General features: G+C 53.7%; 7 protein-coding genes across 7 annotated transcripts; 3 read left to right on the top strand and 4 right to left on the bottom strand.

The window, feature by feature from the left end:
• Window positions 1-941: 941 nt before the first annotated feature.
• J4E90_001797 (uncharacterized protein) lies at window positions 942-1,658 on the top strand (the record flags this gene model as incomplete). The annotated part of the gene is made up of 1 exon (XM_051431381.1): window positions 942-1,658. The coding sequence occupies one exon, from the start codon at window positions 942-944 to the stop codon at window positions 1,656-1,658; it is 717 nt and encodes a 238-aa protein (XP_051294515.1).
• Window positions 1,659-1,976: 318 nt separating this feature from the next.
• Window positions 1,977-2,912, bottom strand: J4E90_001796 (uncharacterized protein; the record flags this gene model as incomplete). Its single annotated transcript, XM_051431380.1, has 2 exons — window positions 1,977-2,228; window positions 2,880-2,912. 2 exons carry the CDS (start codon window positions 2,910-2,912, stop codon window positions 1,977-1,979), a joined length of 285 nt encoding a protein of 94 aa, XP_051294514.1.
• Window positions 2,913-3,380: 468 nt separating this feature from the next.
• On the bottom strand, window positions 3,381-4,471 carry J4E90_001795 (uncharacterized protein; the record flags this gene model as incomplete). The annotated part of the gene is made up of 2 exons (XM_051431379.1): window positions 3,381-4,132; window positions 4,219-4,471. The coding sequence occupies 2 exons, from the start codon at window positions 4,469-4,471 to the stop codon at window positions 3,381-3,383; spliced, it is 1,005 nt and encodes a 334-aa protein (XP_051294513.1).
• A 1,287-nt stretch (window positions 4,472-5,758) lies between these two features.
• On the bottom strand, window positions 5,759-7,276 carry J4E90_001794 (uncharacterized protein; the record flags this gene model as incomplete). Its single annotated transcript, XM_051431378.1, has 1 exon — window positions 5,759-7,276. One exon carries the CDS (start codon window positions 7,274-7,276, stop codon window positions 5,759-5,761), a length of 1,518 nt encoding a protein of 505 aa, XP_051294512.1.
• A 2,638-nt stretch (window positions 7,277-9,914) lies between these two features.
• J4E90_001793 (uncharacterized protein) lies at window positions 9,915-10,559 on the top strand (the record flags this gene model as incomplete). The annotated part of the gene is made up of 1 exon (XM_051431377.1): window positions 9,915-10,559. The coding sequence occupies one exon, from the start codon at window positions 9,915-9,917 to the stop codon at window positions 10,557-10,559; it is 645 nt and encodes a 214-aa protein (XP_051294511.1).
• Window positions 10,560-12,402: 1,843 nt separating this feature from the next.
• On the top strand, window positions 12,403-13,638 carry J4E90_001792 (uncharacterized protein; the record flags this gene model as incomplete). The annotated part of the gene is made up of 2 exons (XM_051431376.1): window positions 12,403-12,736; window positions 12,785-13,638. 2 exons carry the CDS (start codon window positions 12,403-12,405, stop codon window positions 13,636-13,638), a joined length of 1,188 nt encoding a protein of 395 aa, XP_051294510.1.
• A 117-nt stretch (window positions 13,639-13,755) lies between these two features.
• Window positions 13,756-15,499, bottom strand: J4E90_001791 (uncharacterized protein; the record flags this gene model as incomplete). Its single annotated transcript, XM_051431375.1, has 3 exons — window positions 13,756-15,047; window positions 15,098-15,274; window positions 15,322-15,499. 3 exons carry the CDS (start codon window positions 15,497-15,499, stop codon window positions 13,756-13,758), a joined length of 1,647 nt encoding a protein of 548 aa, XP_051294509.1.
• Window positions 15,500-16,379: the final 880 nt, after the last annotated feature.

Here is a 16,379-nt window from a genome sequence, read left to right as displayed (position 1 = left end):
CGTTATCCTCCTGCAGAAATAGCAAGCATGATTCGGCACCTCCGCGTTACCGTCAAAGCTTCCATCATGGATGTTTCACAATTGGAACGTATTCTACTGTGCAATTCGCAACCTTTGGCCTTCATGCTTCAGGCAGCACGTCCCTTGTTGGAGTCGAACGCACTGGGCCTGCCTTCACCAATCGTGAGACCGGTATGGCTCATGACGGCACCCCACGACAATACCTGGCAACGTGGATTTACGAACCTGCATACTCTGAAGCTTAGCTTCCACTTCTTTGATGAGAACAATCTAACAGAAGGCGATGAAGACTGTTGTATGTCGCCTGAATTGATAGAGGAAACGAGAGCGTGCTTAGCTGACACAAAGACGTTGTTTAAGGCAAAGGAGGTGGAACTTGACTTGACGCTAGAATACCACGATGACATTGCGAGTGCCTATTGCGATAAGCACGCCGATATCATTGAACACTGGAAGCTGCTGGCAACGACAACGAAGACGCATGAGGTCTTAAGTAGCCACATGTGCTGAGCAGAAGGTAACATTGTTATTTTACGAGACATATCTGGCGCTTCAAGGGTGGTGAATAGCATGCTAATCCCTCTAGTTCGTACTAAGGCCAAGTTTGGGGTGATATGAACAGGCAAAAAGAGAGGTGAACAAAGTCTACGGCCACACTCATCCCGCTCTGACACCGCTTTTCTTATCAATGGTGCTGTTATCTTACGAGCTGAGCATGTGAAGCACACGCAGAGGTTGCTGCCTAGGTGCTGGTCACCGCAGCTTTTTGCTCTCACCTGTCGCGCGCGCGTTAATGACGCACGCACTAGTTGGCACGTCAACAACTCATATCGCCAGCTCCTTCTCTCTCTGCTACAACACACCAGAAGCCGAACCTCACGGCTACCTCATCTGTTTATCTCCCTCTTCCAAAGCTAACAATGACTCAGAACATACCCTCCGGCGGCACTCGCATCGGCTTCGACGCCCTACCCGATGAGCTCAAGGTCCAAATCCTCACGTACGCCCTCAGCACCAACAAGTTCATCATGGCAAGGAACCACAAAGCCATCGAGGAAGGTTTGAACCTACCAACTTTGCTACTCGTCAACAAACGCATGCATGCCCTTGTCGCACAAGTGTACTACAGCGACAACACCTTTGTCATTAGGCGCTCTGGCGTGTCTTGGGGGCACGTTACCCCGGGCGCCGACGACAAGTGGCGTTTCCCTCCGTTTGTGTTCGGTAGTCACGTTCGCAAACTGGTGATACAGCTGGAGTTGTACAATCGCATTGACGATGCGGCACAGTGCCTGGAGCCGTCGTTTGAGAACGATTGGCTGGTGCTTCTCCGTCCCCGACCTGTCCACAAAGCTGCTACTCCCAACGCGCCACAGCAGGCAGGAGGGCAGTATTGGCAGACTCGATTCCCCAGGCTCACCGAATTGACGGTGCGACTGAGCACTTCTCTGCACTTGCATTTACAAATCAACAGTGACAGCGATGAGTACCGACGAGCACTACTTGACCTGCCAAACAAAGCAACTGTTGTGCTGCAGCCAAAGCTTTTGAAGCTCGAGAATGAATCAAGCGCGGAGATCAGGTCCAGTGACCCGATGCATGGCGCCATTCACAAGATGGTCAAGCTCAGAATTTAACCTGAATACCAGAAGAAAGGTGGTGGAGGTATGAAGAACTTGGAATGGTTCGTGTTTCAGCAGATTGGTGGCGTGGGTCAACAATAAGAGCGGCCATATAGACATTGCTATTCAGTTTCTGGAAAGGATTGCTGGCTGGTTTTGCTGGACAGGAAGATACTAGCGTAGCGTGCAAGGAGATCCGCCAGGAAAGCGGAAGCTTCGAATATGGATTGTGTTCTGTCGAGATCGTTCTGCACAAGCTAATGTCCATTTTTAATATCACGAGCAGTCAATTGCAGTACCAGTTCTTACCCATAGGCCGAAGGTGATGATAGATCATGCTGTCGCACCGTATCCAGTGACATCGTACTTTAGTCCTTCGCTAACGAAATCTTTGAGCTCGAATACGGCGATGAGTACCGTCTCGGCCCGTTGTTTGATGACGGCTTTGCATCCTCCAGCTTTGGCGAACCATCCGCTCTTTTCGCACTCAACGTACCGGTCGCGAGTGACATCTTTGACTTCCTGCACGAACTGGACTGGAGACCATGGCGCGGTCTCAGTTCCGGTAGGCGGACCGAGGAGCACCTACGACTGCTCATTACTAAGCTCGGAGCGTTCAAGGGCCAGGAGCCAGAGATCTGGTTTCTCAATGCGTGGTCCTTGAAACTGTGGTGAGATTATGGTCGTCGAATGCGATAGATTCTGAACCGGCTGGTCGAGAATATGGGGTAACGGGCTCTGTGGTATCGCTTGAGGCTCGGGTTTGGTTGTAAGAGGGATCAATGATTCAGACTCCGAACGAGAGGAGCTGGTAGCAGACCGCTCATGCCCGCTGTCAAGGTGTCCGGAACTTTTGTTTCTTGCAAACAATCTTCTGCCGATAGAATGCTTCATGTCGTCTGCATCGACGGGACATCCAAGTGAAGTGCAGAGGAAAGTACCCGTTCTTGCGGACTGAACGAGATCTGGCAAGCGTGACTAGATGGAATGCATCCATGTCGTCGCCCCTCACGTCGGCTGCTGCAGAGCAGATTTGTACATCTAAACCCGAACCAGTCGTTCCACTCGAAGTACCACGCCGCAATATAGTCGTTATCGTTGGCGTCGCACAAGAGCGGGGGAGGGGCAGTGCACCAATGCGACTGCACATCGTTTGCGACACTGCATCGCGATAGCAGAAGGCGCGTGCAGTGGCGTATTGCGCGAGGCTGGTAGTTCTTGCCAGGCGTTCATGACGCTCATGGGCATCGGTCGGTCGTCGTCATCCATGGATGTTCGCGGGGTTATTGGGCGCGTCATCGCACCGAGGAGGAAGGAGGCACCCGGTCGGCACACGACATCTGCGATACAGATCAGTAAACAAAAGACGTTGACGTACCTGTGCATCATCAACGTATTTGCTCAACGCAATCGACAACGTGAAAAGAGGTGGTATTCCAAGTGGCTATTCTTGCCTAACAATTCTCATACATGATCAAGGAAAGCCGTCTTTGATGCCCGTCCCACCCAAGTCTAATATAATGATGTAACATGCTTGAAAGATCGCTGTGCAAAGACGTAACGATAAGACATGGGACGCCTGTAGACGCCGACAGAACAGTACTGCCATGGAATAGCAGCGGCGTATATGGTGGTTATATAAAGGTCATGCGGTAGATGGCGCAAGATTGGTGAACTAAAATGGAATGCGCGAGCGCGAGGTGAGGGTCAAAGGCCGTTGCGAAGTTCAGAGTCGTCCTACCACCCTTCATCTTTCTGGTTTTTGCCCTGTCCTTTCTTGGCCGCTGCCTTCTCTTCTTCGGTCATCTCGATGAGCTCCGCGCCCTCGAGCTTGAAGCCCTTTGCGTCGACAATGTGCTCGCTCGCTGAGCCCAGGTACGCCTCGTGCAATCGTGGTAGGAAGTACTGCATGACGCTGTCCGCCAGGTTCTTAGCCACCAGGCCCTTGTCAACCCAGAAATGTCGTACAAAGACGCCCTTGCAGCCGCCTCGGTTCGCAGCCTCGGGTGCACCGTTGGCTTCGACGCAGGGGAGAACGCGAATGTCGTCCGGCCGGTCATAGTCGTAGCGCAGGTAATTTCCGAAAGCAGCTTGTTCGTGTGCCCAGTCGGTCTTCCAGTGCGCGCAGCCCTTGTACTTGGTCTCAGAAGGACATTCCGCCCAAGCCTTGTACATCTCTTGTGTCCTCTTGCTCTGTCGTGCGATCACGAAACCTGTGTTCAAGTATCGGTTGCCCTTCGCATCGTAGTTTTGCGGCTCGTTCGGGTCAATGGACATCATGGCGAGAGTATCGTCGGTCATGTTCCAGTAGTTGAGCAGCCATTCGAGAGGCAGATGTGGGTAGTGGAACATGACATCGGAGTCCATGAAGACGATGTACTCGTGGGTCTTGAGCGCCTCCTTCATCATGGGAACCTTGACCCAAGTGCCCCACCGGTCGGCGTAATCGGGTGCGCGGATGAACTTGTAATCGTAGCCGTGTATTTGCGCTGTCAGAAGTTAGCCGAGTCGCTCGCTGTCCACTCCACGTGCCGAACGGCCCTGGATGTCTCCTCCTGTATGGTCGAAAACGTACCAAACATGTAATGCCCAAGCATGCCCGCACTCAACGAGCGCATGCCCTTCCACTTCAATTGCGGGTCCATGAGCTGGCCCTTCTCCGTCAACGGCCGACTGTCGATATCCAGTATGAGCACCTTCTTGCCCAACTTGCTCTTGAACTTTGGTTCCCCTGCTAGTCTGTATATATCTCCGTCCTCGTCGGTAAAGTTGGCGGCATCGATCGGATGTAATATCGGGCCGTAGAGTGCTTTTATTATCGTCGCCATGGAGACGTCGTCTTTGGGGAGGGAAACGTTTTGCGTATGCGGGAATCTGCGCCTCGTCGTCAGTTGTTGCAAATGATCAAGGATCGCGACACGTACTGTGCCCGAAGACTGCTCGGCACGTATGACGGAGAGCTGAAGTAAATCAAAGCCAATGCCATGGGTATTATGGCAATCAACAGCACACGCCGCCATCTCCCTTGTGGTCCCATGTTGGCCAGCGATTGGTATGAGTAGTCGGCCATCGTCGCGGTTCGCCCTCTGGGGTTCAGAGGCCTAGGATGCGATCCAGTTCGCCTGCGCGTGGAATTCGGGTATCAGGCCCTCGCTCTTTTGCATCCAGATCCAGTTGGTCCAGTCCAATCCAATAATTTCCCAAAGATGCCTAATCTCAACAATGAAGCGTGCGTCGCGTAGTGGACACCGCGGAAAGAAGGTGGTGTACGCAAAAGATGACAAGGTATGCGGATACCGGAGAAGCGTTGCGCCGGGTGCCAAAAAGGAGTGGTAAGAAAAGCAGGATGACAAGCAAAGTGTCCCTCTGCCTCAAAGGAGGCGGCCGACACGCCCCCAGTTTAGTGGCAGTTGTGTCAGTCGGTAGATCCTTGCTTCCATCCCTAAGCAATGCAGGGGCCACTACCGTCTGATTGGGCTTAGCTGCCGCGCCGGGCGAGGGCTGGAAGGCTGAAACGCCGAGATCTGGGATGCGCGCCCTGTGGCTGTGCTATGCTCCCCGTCGACGCCTGTGGGACTGCGATGAGGGCATTCGAGATGCAAACATGGGCATGTTGCGTATTCACAACCTGGTTCTTGTGCGCAATGTGACTTGCACTGGGTTAGACCAACGAGCCGGTGCCGCATGCGCCTTTACGATAGTCAGCTTAGTAGCCACTTTGTACACGCAAGCCTCTCGTACTCGGCTGTAGATGGCAGGATCGACGCGGGTGCGGCGGTGCTGAAACATCAGCATCAGTCGGAGCATAAGACATGAGCATCCTAGAAACCGCAAACAAGGCACATCGTGTCTTCCTTCGTCTCGACCTTCTCGCAATTGACTTTTGCTGAAACGCAGAATTAGTCGTACGTTGAGTGCCCAAATGCGACGACGACGGCTGACAAAAGCCAGGCTCGAGTATCTGTGGTACCGTGTTACGTCTGGCAGCGTGACGCAGGGTCTCACGCGAACTCGTTATGAATTTAATCATGTTGGCTGTATACCTACGGACTACACTGACGTTACAGCAGCAATCTGTAGAGTTTCGCAAGCGTGTCCAGACTACACTTCTGGAGCTAGGCGTCCAACAAGCGCAATAGCTCGTAGTCCTTTGCAATACCAGGACTGCTTCTCGCACAACTCTCGATCAGGCTCATCATGATACCTACCCACTCGCGCCATCCTTCCGGCAGCGTTTCTCGTAATCTTGGGTCTGGCGACTGCGCTACGGCGTGAAACAATAGCACCTGTCCAAAGCACTGACAACACCACCCAAACTTGATTGGTAGAGCTGACAACATTTGCGTGCAAAGACCCATGGTAGTTGGCCAGTACATCCCACCGCGCAGACCCTCGCGCACCTCGTTGTACTCTGCATCACTGGTGTACGCTGGTGCATGCAGCGCTTTGTAGAGGAACGGACGGCCGATGTGGAACTTAGCGACGAGGTAGCGACTTCGCAGCATGGCCTTCGCGATGACGTGTGCAGGGCTGGGCGAGTCACTTGCGTTGTCGGTGTCGGAGAATTGGAGCGACGGTGGGAGGTTTGCGCGCCACTGCTCTAGTTGGTGATGCATTTCGGCTGTCAAACTGGCGCTGGGGTAGCCGTCTTTCTCCGCAAAGGTATACAGGCTCTGCTTCACGCGTGTCAGGATGATGCGATGGGCCGCTTGAGCGAGGAAGTGGAAGTTGAAGAAGGAGTCCTCTTCATCGGTAAGCAATCCCGATATGGACGTCTTTGGCCGTGGGCATTGGGTAAACTTCGGTAGAGGCGTATCTGGCTCGTAGTCTAACAGGCCGCTATGCGGAAGTAGGTCCAGTTCCTGCGTGATGACTGTTTCGTACATCAAAGTACACCAAAACAGTCGTGATAACATATCGCCCTCCCATGTGTCATAGTCAATCGCTCCCGTGCGGGTGAGAATGCTAGCGCAACAGAGGGCCGCCCTGTTCACGGTGGTCCAAGAATCGAGAGGCCGGAGAATCTGAGCATAATACAGAGTCGAAAGCATGTAAAACTGACCTGCTTGAACGTCGTTATCGCACATGAGGAAGCCGAAGCGATGCCTTGCTTCGTTGAAGAATTTGAGCCCCGGTGGATCATCTGCAACGAGTTCGTACCAATCCGGGTGCACGAAGCCACGTCTGGCTGGAGAGTGGCGCGAGGGAAGAGCAAAGTCGCCTTCCTCGTGAGCCTTGACAGCTAAGCAACCTAAGGCAAGCACGTTGAGTACCAGCGCAGACTCCACGTCGTACCCGAACTCGTTCTCCATAGCTGTGCCTAGTGTGCTTGAGAAGAAATGATACTTGTCAAGAATCGGCGTGTTACGGTGGAAGACGGCAAAATAGGCATCTGCAAGGCCTTTGACTGCCGATTGCGGGAGGCTCATCAGCCAGCTCTCAGGGACAGTGCCGTAGGGACGATCGATGTGTATCGGCAAGTGCGCTCGCCTATTTTCAATATCGACTATATAGTCCTCCGGAAGCTCTGCTCGAACAGTGACGAAACCGTTAGGGAGTATTTGCTGTATGGCCGGCCAGAGTGCGACACGATGTTGACTGAAGGAAAGATTTACTGCGCCTTGAACTTCCATCACGGGGAAGGGACTTTTGGTGGGAGATCCCACGACTTGTGGAGACATAGCTAAGTCGTGTATGCTTAGCCGGCCATTATGGGAGTGGTGAGAGGGCATCGCCGAGACGTGGTATCCTGGACTTGGTTGTGAGAAGATGGTGTGGGGTGACTGATGGTCGTTGATGGGCCCTGCCGGCGAAAGTGGTAATGTAGACGACGGCTTGGGCGTATTGATCGCCGTTGTCAGGTCTTCGATCTTTGCTTCCAGTCTTCGAATTGCATTAATTGCCAAAGTCAATGACTGGTCTTTCTTCGTACTGCGTGGTGCCTGATACGTGCACTCCAAGTTCATGTTCCTACAGTAGCCGCATCTTGGCCGATCTTCATCACAGCGCGTCTTCCTCGATCTGCAGATGTCGCAAGCCTTCTCTAGTCAGCAGAGCAGTGCATGTCATTTCTTGACCACATACCAAGGTCGCCATGAACGATCGCGGTTTCTTCAGCGACGAGCCATCCCCGTCCTCGTGGCTTCCGCTACGCTCCCCATCGTAGGACGTCTGCCGCTCTGGAGGTTCTGCTTGCGAGGAGGCTATGTTGGCATGGGACCTCTTGGTCATAGCATATCACGATGTATTGTCGATTTCGCGCATGGGAAGCGGTGTGTAATTGCCAAGGTTGTAGGAGATGACTGGGAGCGATCATGGCCGGCGACGGAGATGACCATGCTAGCGTGCACAGACCAAGGCGGAAGTTCAATCTTGCCCAGCTGCCTAGGACCTCCATCTTTCCTACACCAACACCTTGCCTCATTGCCTTGCTATTGACCTGTGAAATTTGCACTCATTGACGTCAACTAATATGTTTACAGGTCCCTCTCACGGTATTGCGACACCCCACAGTACGAATAAGCTCGTTCTCAACGTGTCGCGATCCTGATACCGAAACTTACCCTAAGGTTATGCGCTCTACGAGCGATGTAGCAGTGTATATCCTGGGGTACGTTCGAGGTACGGTTCGCAGACCACGAGCTTGTTCGTATGCGTGCCATGCGCCCATGCACCCATTAGTCCTGGACCTCGACTTTCGCGTCCGCTGATGTGTGTCCTGCCGCGCAGCGTGGCGACTGCGACCTGTTGTCTCTGATACTATTGCCATGATTCTAACCTGATTTGCCAAATTCCGTCCTCTGTGACCACCGACTAATGTATCTCCAGGTTCACATGGCTCTTCTCCGCCGAGGTTTGCCTACATGGTGTCCTGGTATCGCCTGTGCCCGGCCTGCTCTCTGGATCTCTTTTCGATGAGCATTGAAGTGGCGTCTTCATGCTGCCATCGCGCTGTCTTCCACAGCCGCTTTTCATGTTCCTTCTCGTTGGCTTGTTGCGACACCCTCCCGCGTCGAAGCTGAAGAGTTTTCTTGCCACGGAGTCACCACTCTTGTCTCCTCAGCTGGCCTATCTTGCACAGTGCAGTTGTTCGGGCATTATTCTTGTTGTCATCTCGTCCAAGTTCCTTCAACTCGTTGTCGCCGCCGTTGCGGAGAAGAGGGGGGAGGGTCGTCGGGGTTCGAGAGGAGCAGGCGCGGCAGCTTGCATCGGCAACGACTGCGGGCAAAAGGTCTGGTTCGTCTCGTGAGAAGTATGCGATGGGTACAGCTCACTTCCTGTGCTGTCGCTTCATCAACTGGGGGTGCAGCTGGTGCTCCAAAATTTCGGTGTCGATATTGGTGGTCGGTGTTTGGTAACAGCTTCCCCGCGGACGCAGCCAGCTGTGCAACGCAAAGGAAAACCTGGCAAACGAACGCCATAGCTGACTCCAGCCAGCTTCATGGTGCTTCCACCGCAAGTAAAGCAAGACTGAAGGTGTCAGACACTACTTGAGCTCTTCTTGCAGGATGGCACAGCTTTATCCACACGTGCAGCCTCCTGGAAGTCATTTTTCCAATCTTTGGAAGGCTCCTCTACCTCAGCGATTGCTTCGGCCTCCCACCATCGTAGCCCTCACCCTTTCACTTGGTACCAACAGAGCCACGCCGTCGTATAAGTGTCTTAATTCGCCGGACTCGTACGGATATCCAAGGAAGCCACCTACCCCTTTTAGATCTAGTCCTGGACATACTCGATTCATTCTTCTTCCATCGTCGCTGAAAGAAGCATCACTAGTGATTGATTCACTGCCAAGGCAGCATTCATACTGCCAGAAGGTCTCCGGTAGCCTTTCTGCCGCCAATCGGAGCCTAAAGAAGACGTCTAGTCAGATATGAAGGCTACTAGTGCGGTGAAGGACATAGAATGGACAGCCCCAGAACGAATCAGAGGCCATATGATAGGGCAAGGGCCCGGTTTCATCGCAGACTTCATGCTTTCATTCTGGAAAATTAGGAAGCTTCAGACTTCCTCGCTCTTCTTCAGCGGCGTACCGTTCTTCTAGAGGAGACGCTAGAGGGTCTCCCTCTGTCTATATAAACTGGCGTCCCCCTGCCTCCCTTCAGTTCCCTCAGCCTGAAAGTTCCTCACTTCTCCAGTACAAAGTCGCCTTCAACCTTCTTTTTCCGAGCACTTTCAAACCTTCTCACACACCTCAAAGCACAACACGCTTCCTCATCACCTCCACTCACATCGGCTACAAGCACGATGTCTTCTCGAAACACCATCACAATGGTGACGCCTGCGCCTCGTCCGAGCGTTGTTCTCCCCAACGAGATCCTCAAGATGATTCTCATGAACATCCTCATCTTCTCCTCGGTCTCGCCTCGGGGCAGGCCAATCAACGCCACACGCTTCGCTATGCTCAACAAGTGCATGCTGCACAATATCTCCGTCGTCTCTCGTCAATTCCACGTGGTCGCTCTTCAAATTTTCTACGAGGAAAACTATTTCGACTTCATCTCGACGACATCACACCGCACGCCACTCATGCCCCCTATCCACCTCCTCCGCTTCCTCCGCCACATCCGGGTGCAGCTTGTCCTGACCGACAGCTACGCAGGAGAGCCGACTGTGCTTCCTGACCGCATCCTCGACAACAGGATATACTTCCGCAACACGGCCGACCTCTTCAAGCACTGCCGTAGTGCCCACACCTTGCGGACGCTCTCTGATCTGATGACCTTCCAGGATCTGAGGACGATCCAGCTTCACATCGTTCCAATCTTCAGCAACCCCGACTCCGCGGCGGCGGTCGCTATCTACGACGGGGGCCGGTTCATGATCGGCGCTCGTGATGAGTGCAACATCACCGGCGAGGCTCGCATCATCGGCTTGAGGAGCGCCATGGTGAGTGGACTCTGGGCACATTTGTGAATTGTTTGTGGTGGTTTGTGGGGTTTGTCGTCTCCTGGCTTGGTCATTGCCATAGTGTAGTGCAGAATAAGATCCATTGTCTTCTCCAACATGCTTTTGTGCATCGTGAATGTTGCTTGTGATTACTGAGAGTACCTCTTGGCTATTGTGACATGTTTCAATGCGATGATTTCCAGTGCTACATATGTCTTCAGGCTCAATTATTAGGTGCATGATTGATCTCTGATAGTACATTAAAGAACTCCTGGCTGACTTATGAAGTTCCTTATGACTGCTAATAATGTGAGGGAGACTTCTACTCCTGACGAACTGTTATATCCATTTCACTACCTCAGCCTCCACCTTGATAAATGGCTCTGCCTGCCACCAACCTTCTATGACCACCTCTTTCTTCGCCCTAATTACAAAACCCTCATCCCTTAGTCGGTTCAAAACAGTTTTTTCTCCAAAATGTATGCCCGGGGCTTCTTTTATCACCAAGCTCAAGAATTCGACTCTAGTAAGTCTGGCCCTCCCAGAACAAAGCTTGACGAGTGTCTGCCACTGGTATGAAGTGGTAAAATCCCGACCAAAGTATTCCAAAGAGATCATCAACTCGAGTCGCCGAATATGCTGTCTGGCATGTGGCGGGGGCAGCAAGACAGGGCTTTCCCGAGGCTTATCTTCCATCCACGCCTTCAGAGTTCTCCCGCCTGAGGCGCATCGAAACTCGTTCTCGCGGTAAAAAGCCTCTAGAACGAGGGGATAGAGTGACTTGGATATAACCAGATACCTAGCCAAGCGACCGTTGCGAGATATATGGCTCTGAAATCGATCAGCGCAAACAGGTAGTCGTGGCACGGATGAGCCGAGGCCGAGACGAAGAGCGTGATGGAGGATTTGGATAATCAACTCGTTAGGGAGGTGCGGATTCGTAGTCGATGGAGAAGTCATCTCTTCGGACTGGGTTGACGAGATGGGTCGGCTTGATTTGTCGTTGGGAACTGATGATGGCGCGTTATTCATCGGCAAAGTCGAGGGTGGTGATTCCGATGCGGGAAGAATGGTGTGAGGTGAGTGGGACTCGATCTCGGCCATAGTCAACCCTCCGAACAGTTCAACCAGCTGCCTGAGTGGGGAGTCGACTTGGCTGTTAATCTCTTCTGGGTGTGTGGTTGCTGCGTATCGACGTGATCTTGACCCGATTGCACGGACTTCCAGTTTCACTCACCTTTAGTGCGATATATGTATTACCGGACTGTCCGAGTATGGTATGAGAGATCGATCCAAACGGACAGGATCTTCGTTTTATTAGCATCGCATAGTTCGAAGTCACGTAACTATGGGAGATGGAGGAATGGAACCGTGGGTTGCAAGTGGGTCCCATCATGGTGTCGAATAAGGTATACATAATAGCTGACCCTGGCAGCTTAGTATGAAGAAAGAGACAGGTCGGCCAGAATGACACTTGAGTTCTTCTTGGATCGAAACGTTGGCAATGGCAATGGCAGACATTGCAGGCGCGTGGGTGGTAAACAACGACTCGGTGAGCACTTGTCTGGCGTCTTACTTGAAACAGCGAATTTGGGGTAAAGGCATCGTCGTAACTACTGTACATGGACGAGCTGCCGTTGTGTCGAAAGGCGCGTCAAGGTAGTAGAGAGGAGTGGAGGAGAAACTCGGAAAAGTATCCGTCGCGTGTTGGGCCAGAAGGCGCGACCCGCGCGGAGCGTCCCCGCTGTCTGCCTTGCCTTCCTCTCCGCGCTATCCCCCACCATCGTACCCGGGTCCCCCATTGAGTCACATCCTGAACAGTTTTAATCAGGATGCATCCAGCTCATCGCCGCTCTCGTCAGTGGCAGCCATGTCCTCCGCAGCCCCCCATGCCTCCCTGACGCGCGCCTCGGTCGAAGCCGCCCACGCCCTCATCAAGCCGCACATCCATGACACGCCCGTCTTGACCAATACCACCTTGAACACTCTCGCCAACAAGCCTCAGACTCCGGAAGCACTCCAGGGGACACAATGGGAAGGCCAAGAGCCCGCTAGGCCCAAGGTGAACCTCTTCTTCAAGTGCGAAAACTTCCAGCGCATCGGCGCCTTCAAAGTACGCGGTGCTTTCCATGCCGTCACGCGATTGATCGAGCGGGATGGATTGGAAGAGGTGCAAAGAAAGGGAGTGGTTACACACAGTAGCGGTACGTCTACTTATGACCATACCAGGCAGGCAGGACTAACATCAACAGGAAACCATGCGCAGGCCCTCGCGCTTGCCGCAAGAACCTTCTCCATACCCGCACACATCGTCATGCCCTCCATATCCACGCCCTCGAAGATAGCAGGCACGCGGTCACAAGACGCCAACATCCACTTCTCCGGCTCCACGAGCACCGAACGCGAAGCCGTCGTCGCAGACGTAATCAAGGACACAGGCGCTACCCTGATCCCTCCCTATGACCATCCCCACATCATACTCGGCCAGGGCACCATGGCGCTGGAGATACAGGATCAAGTCAGCAAGCTTCTGGGAAGCGGCGAGAAGCTCGACGCAGTCATCGCGCCCTGTGGTGGCGGCGGCATGCTGAGTGGCATCGCAGTCGCTCTCCACGGCACTGGGGTACGCGTCTTCGGCGCAGAACCTAGTTTCCAGGGTGGTGACGATGCGAGGAGGGGCGTTGAACAGGGCGAACGCGTTACCAGCGTCAAGACCCTGACCATCGCCGATGGCCTGCGTACGCCCCTCGGTGACCATACATGGGGTGTTATTTCGAACAAGGAATACGTGCATAGTCTATACGCCGTCACAGAGCAGAACATCAAAGACGCGATGAAGCTGGTGTTGGAGAGGATGAAGTGCTTCGTCGAGCCGAGCGCGGTTGTGGGTCTGGCGACTATCCTGTACAACGAGGACTTTAGGAACATGGTGGAGAGAGAGGCTGGGGATAAGGGCTGGAACATTGGCGTCGTCTTCAGTGGGGGGAATACCACGATTGAGGCTATCACCAAGATCTTTGCTGAAGTGCCGGAGGAGAGGGCGCAGAGACAAGAAGGGGTGTGGGGTAAAGATGGGCGGAGGGTGGCTGAGAACGTTGCCGGTTAGTGTTATTTCGATATCACAATCGAACAATCAATCTACGCAGACATCACGCATGCTTCATGATTTACATTACGTAGTCGCATCCATTGCGTTATACCATTAAACGGGCATACTAATAGTCTAGAACCACTTCTTGAACTCTCCACGCATGGCTCCCAAATCCCGGGAAACAATGCTGGTCTCGTTGCTCTGCGGGATCTTGGGCAGCGTGGTGAAAGGCTCCCGGCTGGTCAGGCTCTCAATACGTCCAAGCAAGAACTCAAGCTGGCGGTACGCGCTGCTAGGCTGGTACTGGGGTACCATGTGTCCACTCAGAGCCTGCTGGACGTACGTCAACTTCCTCTCAGTGATGGTCTTGCCCATGAGACCCTTGGCGCTCAAACTGGTAAGGCTCAAGTCGTCGTGGTAAGGAACGTAGAAGTCATCGACAGGTGGGTTCTGGAAACCTTGCATGCCGCCCCAAGTCATGTTCTGGATAGCCATGAGAGTACCATTGTAGAGCAGGATGTAGTCGAGCTCGCCGTGTGCGATGACGGTGCGGTCTAGGGCGTCGATGACGCGGGGAATAACTTCCCAGGACGACTGGGGAGACGAGTCGGTGTCGAGAACGCCGTTGGAGCACTCAGCCCATGGCTGGATGGGCGCGTTGATGGCCTTCTGGACTTCGGTGCGGTTGAAGTAGATCTCGGTGTTGGGAGGGAGGTAGTCGAAAGAACCAGGGAAACCGAGAACATCCCAGAGGAGAGGGCAGGTGGTGGCGATGGCGTAGACGTCGAAGCAAGGGTTGGTGTAGAAGACGGCGTTGTAAATGTCTTCCCACAGCCCGCAGCCTTCAGTCTTGGCGTCCTTCTCGGGGTACGGGAGCTTGCTGGGAGGAGGGAAAGTAAGGTACTTCTCCATGTACTCGGTGTAGCCGCAGGCCTCGGAGCGGTTGTGGATGTCGTCCATGAAGGTCTGGTTGAAGTTGAAGAGACCGGCCCATTGGTCGACGAAGGGGACAGCTGGGATGTCCTCTAGCAGGACGTCCTCGGCCACACTGGGGTCGTAGAACATGATGCCCTTGACGTCGTAGTAGCAGGAGTCGTTCTTGCTCAACATGGCATCGGCGATGTAAGGTACGTAGCGTCCGGCGTACGACTCGCCAGTGATGTACACCTTACGGTTCTGCAGACCGAATGTGTCGATGAAGTTCTTGAAGAAGCCGAGGAACTCCTCAGCGGTTTCTTCCTGGGAGGTAGCGGTGGCGTTTCCTTGGGTGAATCCGGTTCCTACGGGCTGTTCGACCCAGACCATGTTGGTAAGGTTGGCCCAGTTCCAGGGGTTGTATACAGCTGCTGGGCCGCTGCCGTATTGCCAGGAGATGGGACCATTCTCTTGGAGGAATCCCTCTAGAGAAGAGCAGCCTGGGCCACCTATGAAATATGTTAGAGGTAGTCGATCATGTACTTGTGACTGTTCATACCGTTCAGCCAGATAGTAATCTCGTCATCTGCGTCTGGGTTCTCGGATGGGAAGAACCAGAAGTACAGTTCAGAGGTCTCGTTGGCGGCATCGCTGATGGGCAAAAGACCAGCGTAGGACTCGCCAATGTCGAAGTCGACGTCGGGGATCGCTCCCGCAGTTCCGTTGACAGCGAATGCTGAGAGTTGTTAGCTAGTGGTGCGTAAGAGTAAGCGTTCACCATACCCTTGGACGCCTCAGTGGTGATAATCTGAGTGGTCTGACGCTTGTGAGGGCGAAGACTGGTCTCGGGGACAGTCAGACGAGGACGAGGAAGTTCCGTCTTCTTGCCGACAGAGCGAGCGCTTCGTGCGGAAACGCTTGCTGTGAGGCCACCAACAGCGAGGAGTGAAAGAAGCTGCATCTTGACGTGCTTCGCGATCGCAGTGCCGGGGTTGTTCGTTAGTCAAGCTCGTGCTGTGACTATCAATGGCCGTGAAGAAGAGGGAACCGAGCGGGCAGCCCAGCCTTCTTGAAGTAAAAGCGTGGAGCGCCAGACCGACGTCACCTCGGGTCTACCACGCACGCGACGCGGCCTACATCTTCCTGTACCTGCACAAACACAGATAGCTCATGGCAAACATAGCTCCAGCTCTTTACCTGATTAGGCAGGCGTGAAGTTCCGTCGCATATTGTTGCTTACCCCCGAAGCACACCGAAATCATTCAAACGCTTGACCCCGCGCATGAGCTCCGTTATACTCTAGTATAGTTGTATGCGCACGATCGCGAAGTTGTGTAGTTGAGGTTTGAACATGGCGCGATGGTAGTCGACATTGCTGCGATTGCTCATGATGCTGGTACTGTTTTCCAGGTACGACCGCGATAGAGGCGGGGAATGCATGCGACTAGACACACGACCACACTGGTGGACCGAAGCTAACGGCGCAAAGCTTCTCCAAGGCCCGCCAAAGACGCCGCCACTGCCTTCAAGCACTGGCAGGTCCACTTCGTATTTCTTGATAGTGGACGGGGAACTATCTCTTCGGGCTTTTCGACACCAACTCTTATCTCTGGCCGCAATCCGGGGCCACGGTAGGCTCAGTGCGCGTCGTCAGGTACTGGGGCAAAGGATGGTCGAGCTGCGCGATTGGCTGAAGTCGCCCTTCGAGAAAATCGCTCCCATTCAGGTGTCGAAGGATCAAGCACCATGGCGGATGCTTGTCATGCTTCGGCGCAGATAAGTCTTGTGCGCTTTAACCGCATAAGGAAGCTCGCGAAAACCGATGCTGTGGCGAGTCGCTG

This window comes from Alternaria incomplexa (assembly GCF_024043165.1).
Source record: "Alternaria incomplexa strain BMP 0042 chromosome Unknown scaffold_2, whole genome shotgun sequence".
In the NCBI taxonomy this organism is placed as follows: Eukaryota; Fungi; Ascomycota; class Dothideomycetes; order Pleosporales; family Pleosporaceae; genus Alternaria; species Alternaria incomplexa.
This window is presented reverse-complemented; position numbering and strand designations above follow the sequence as displayed.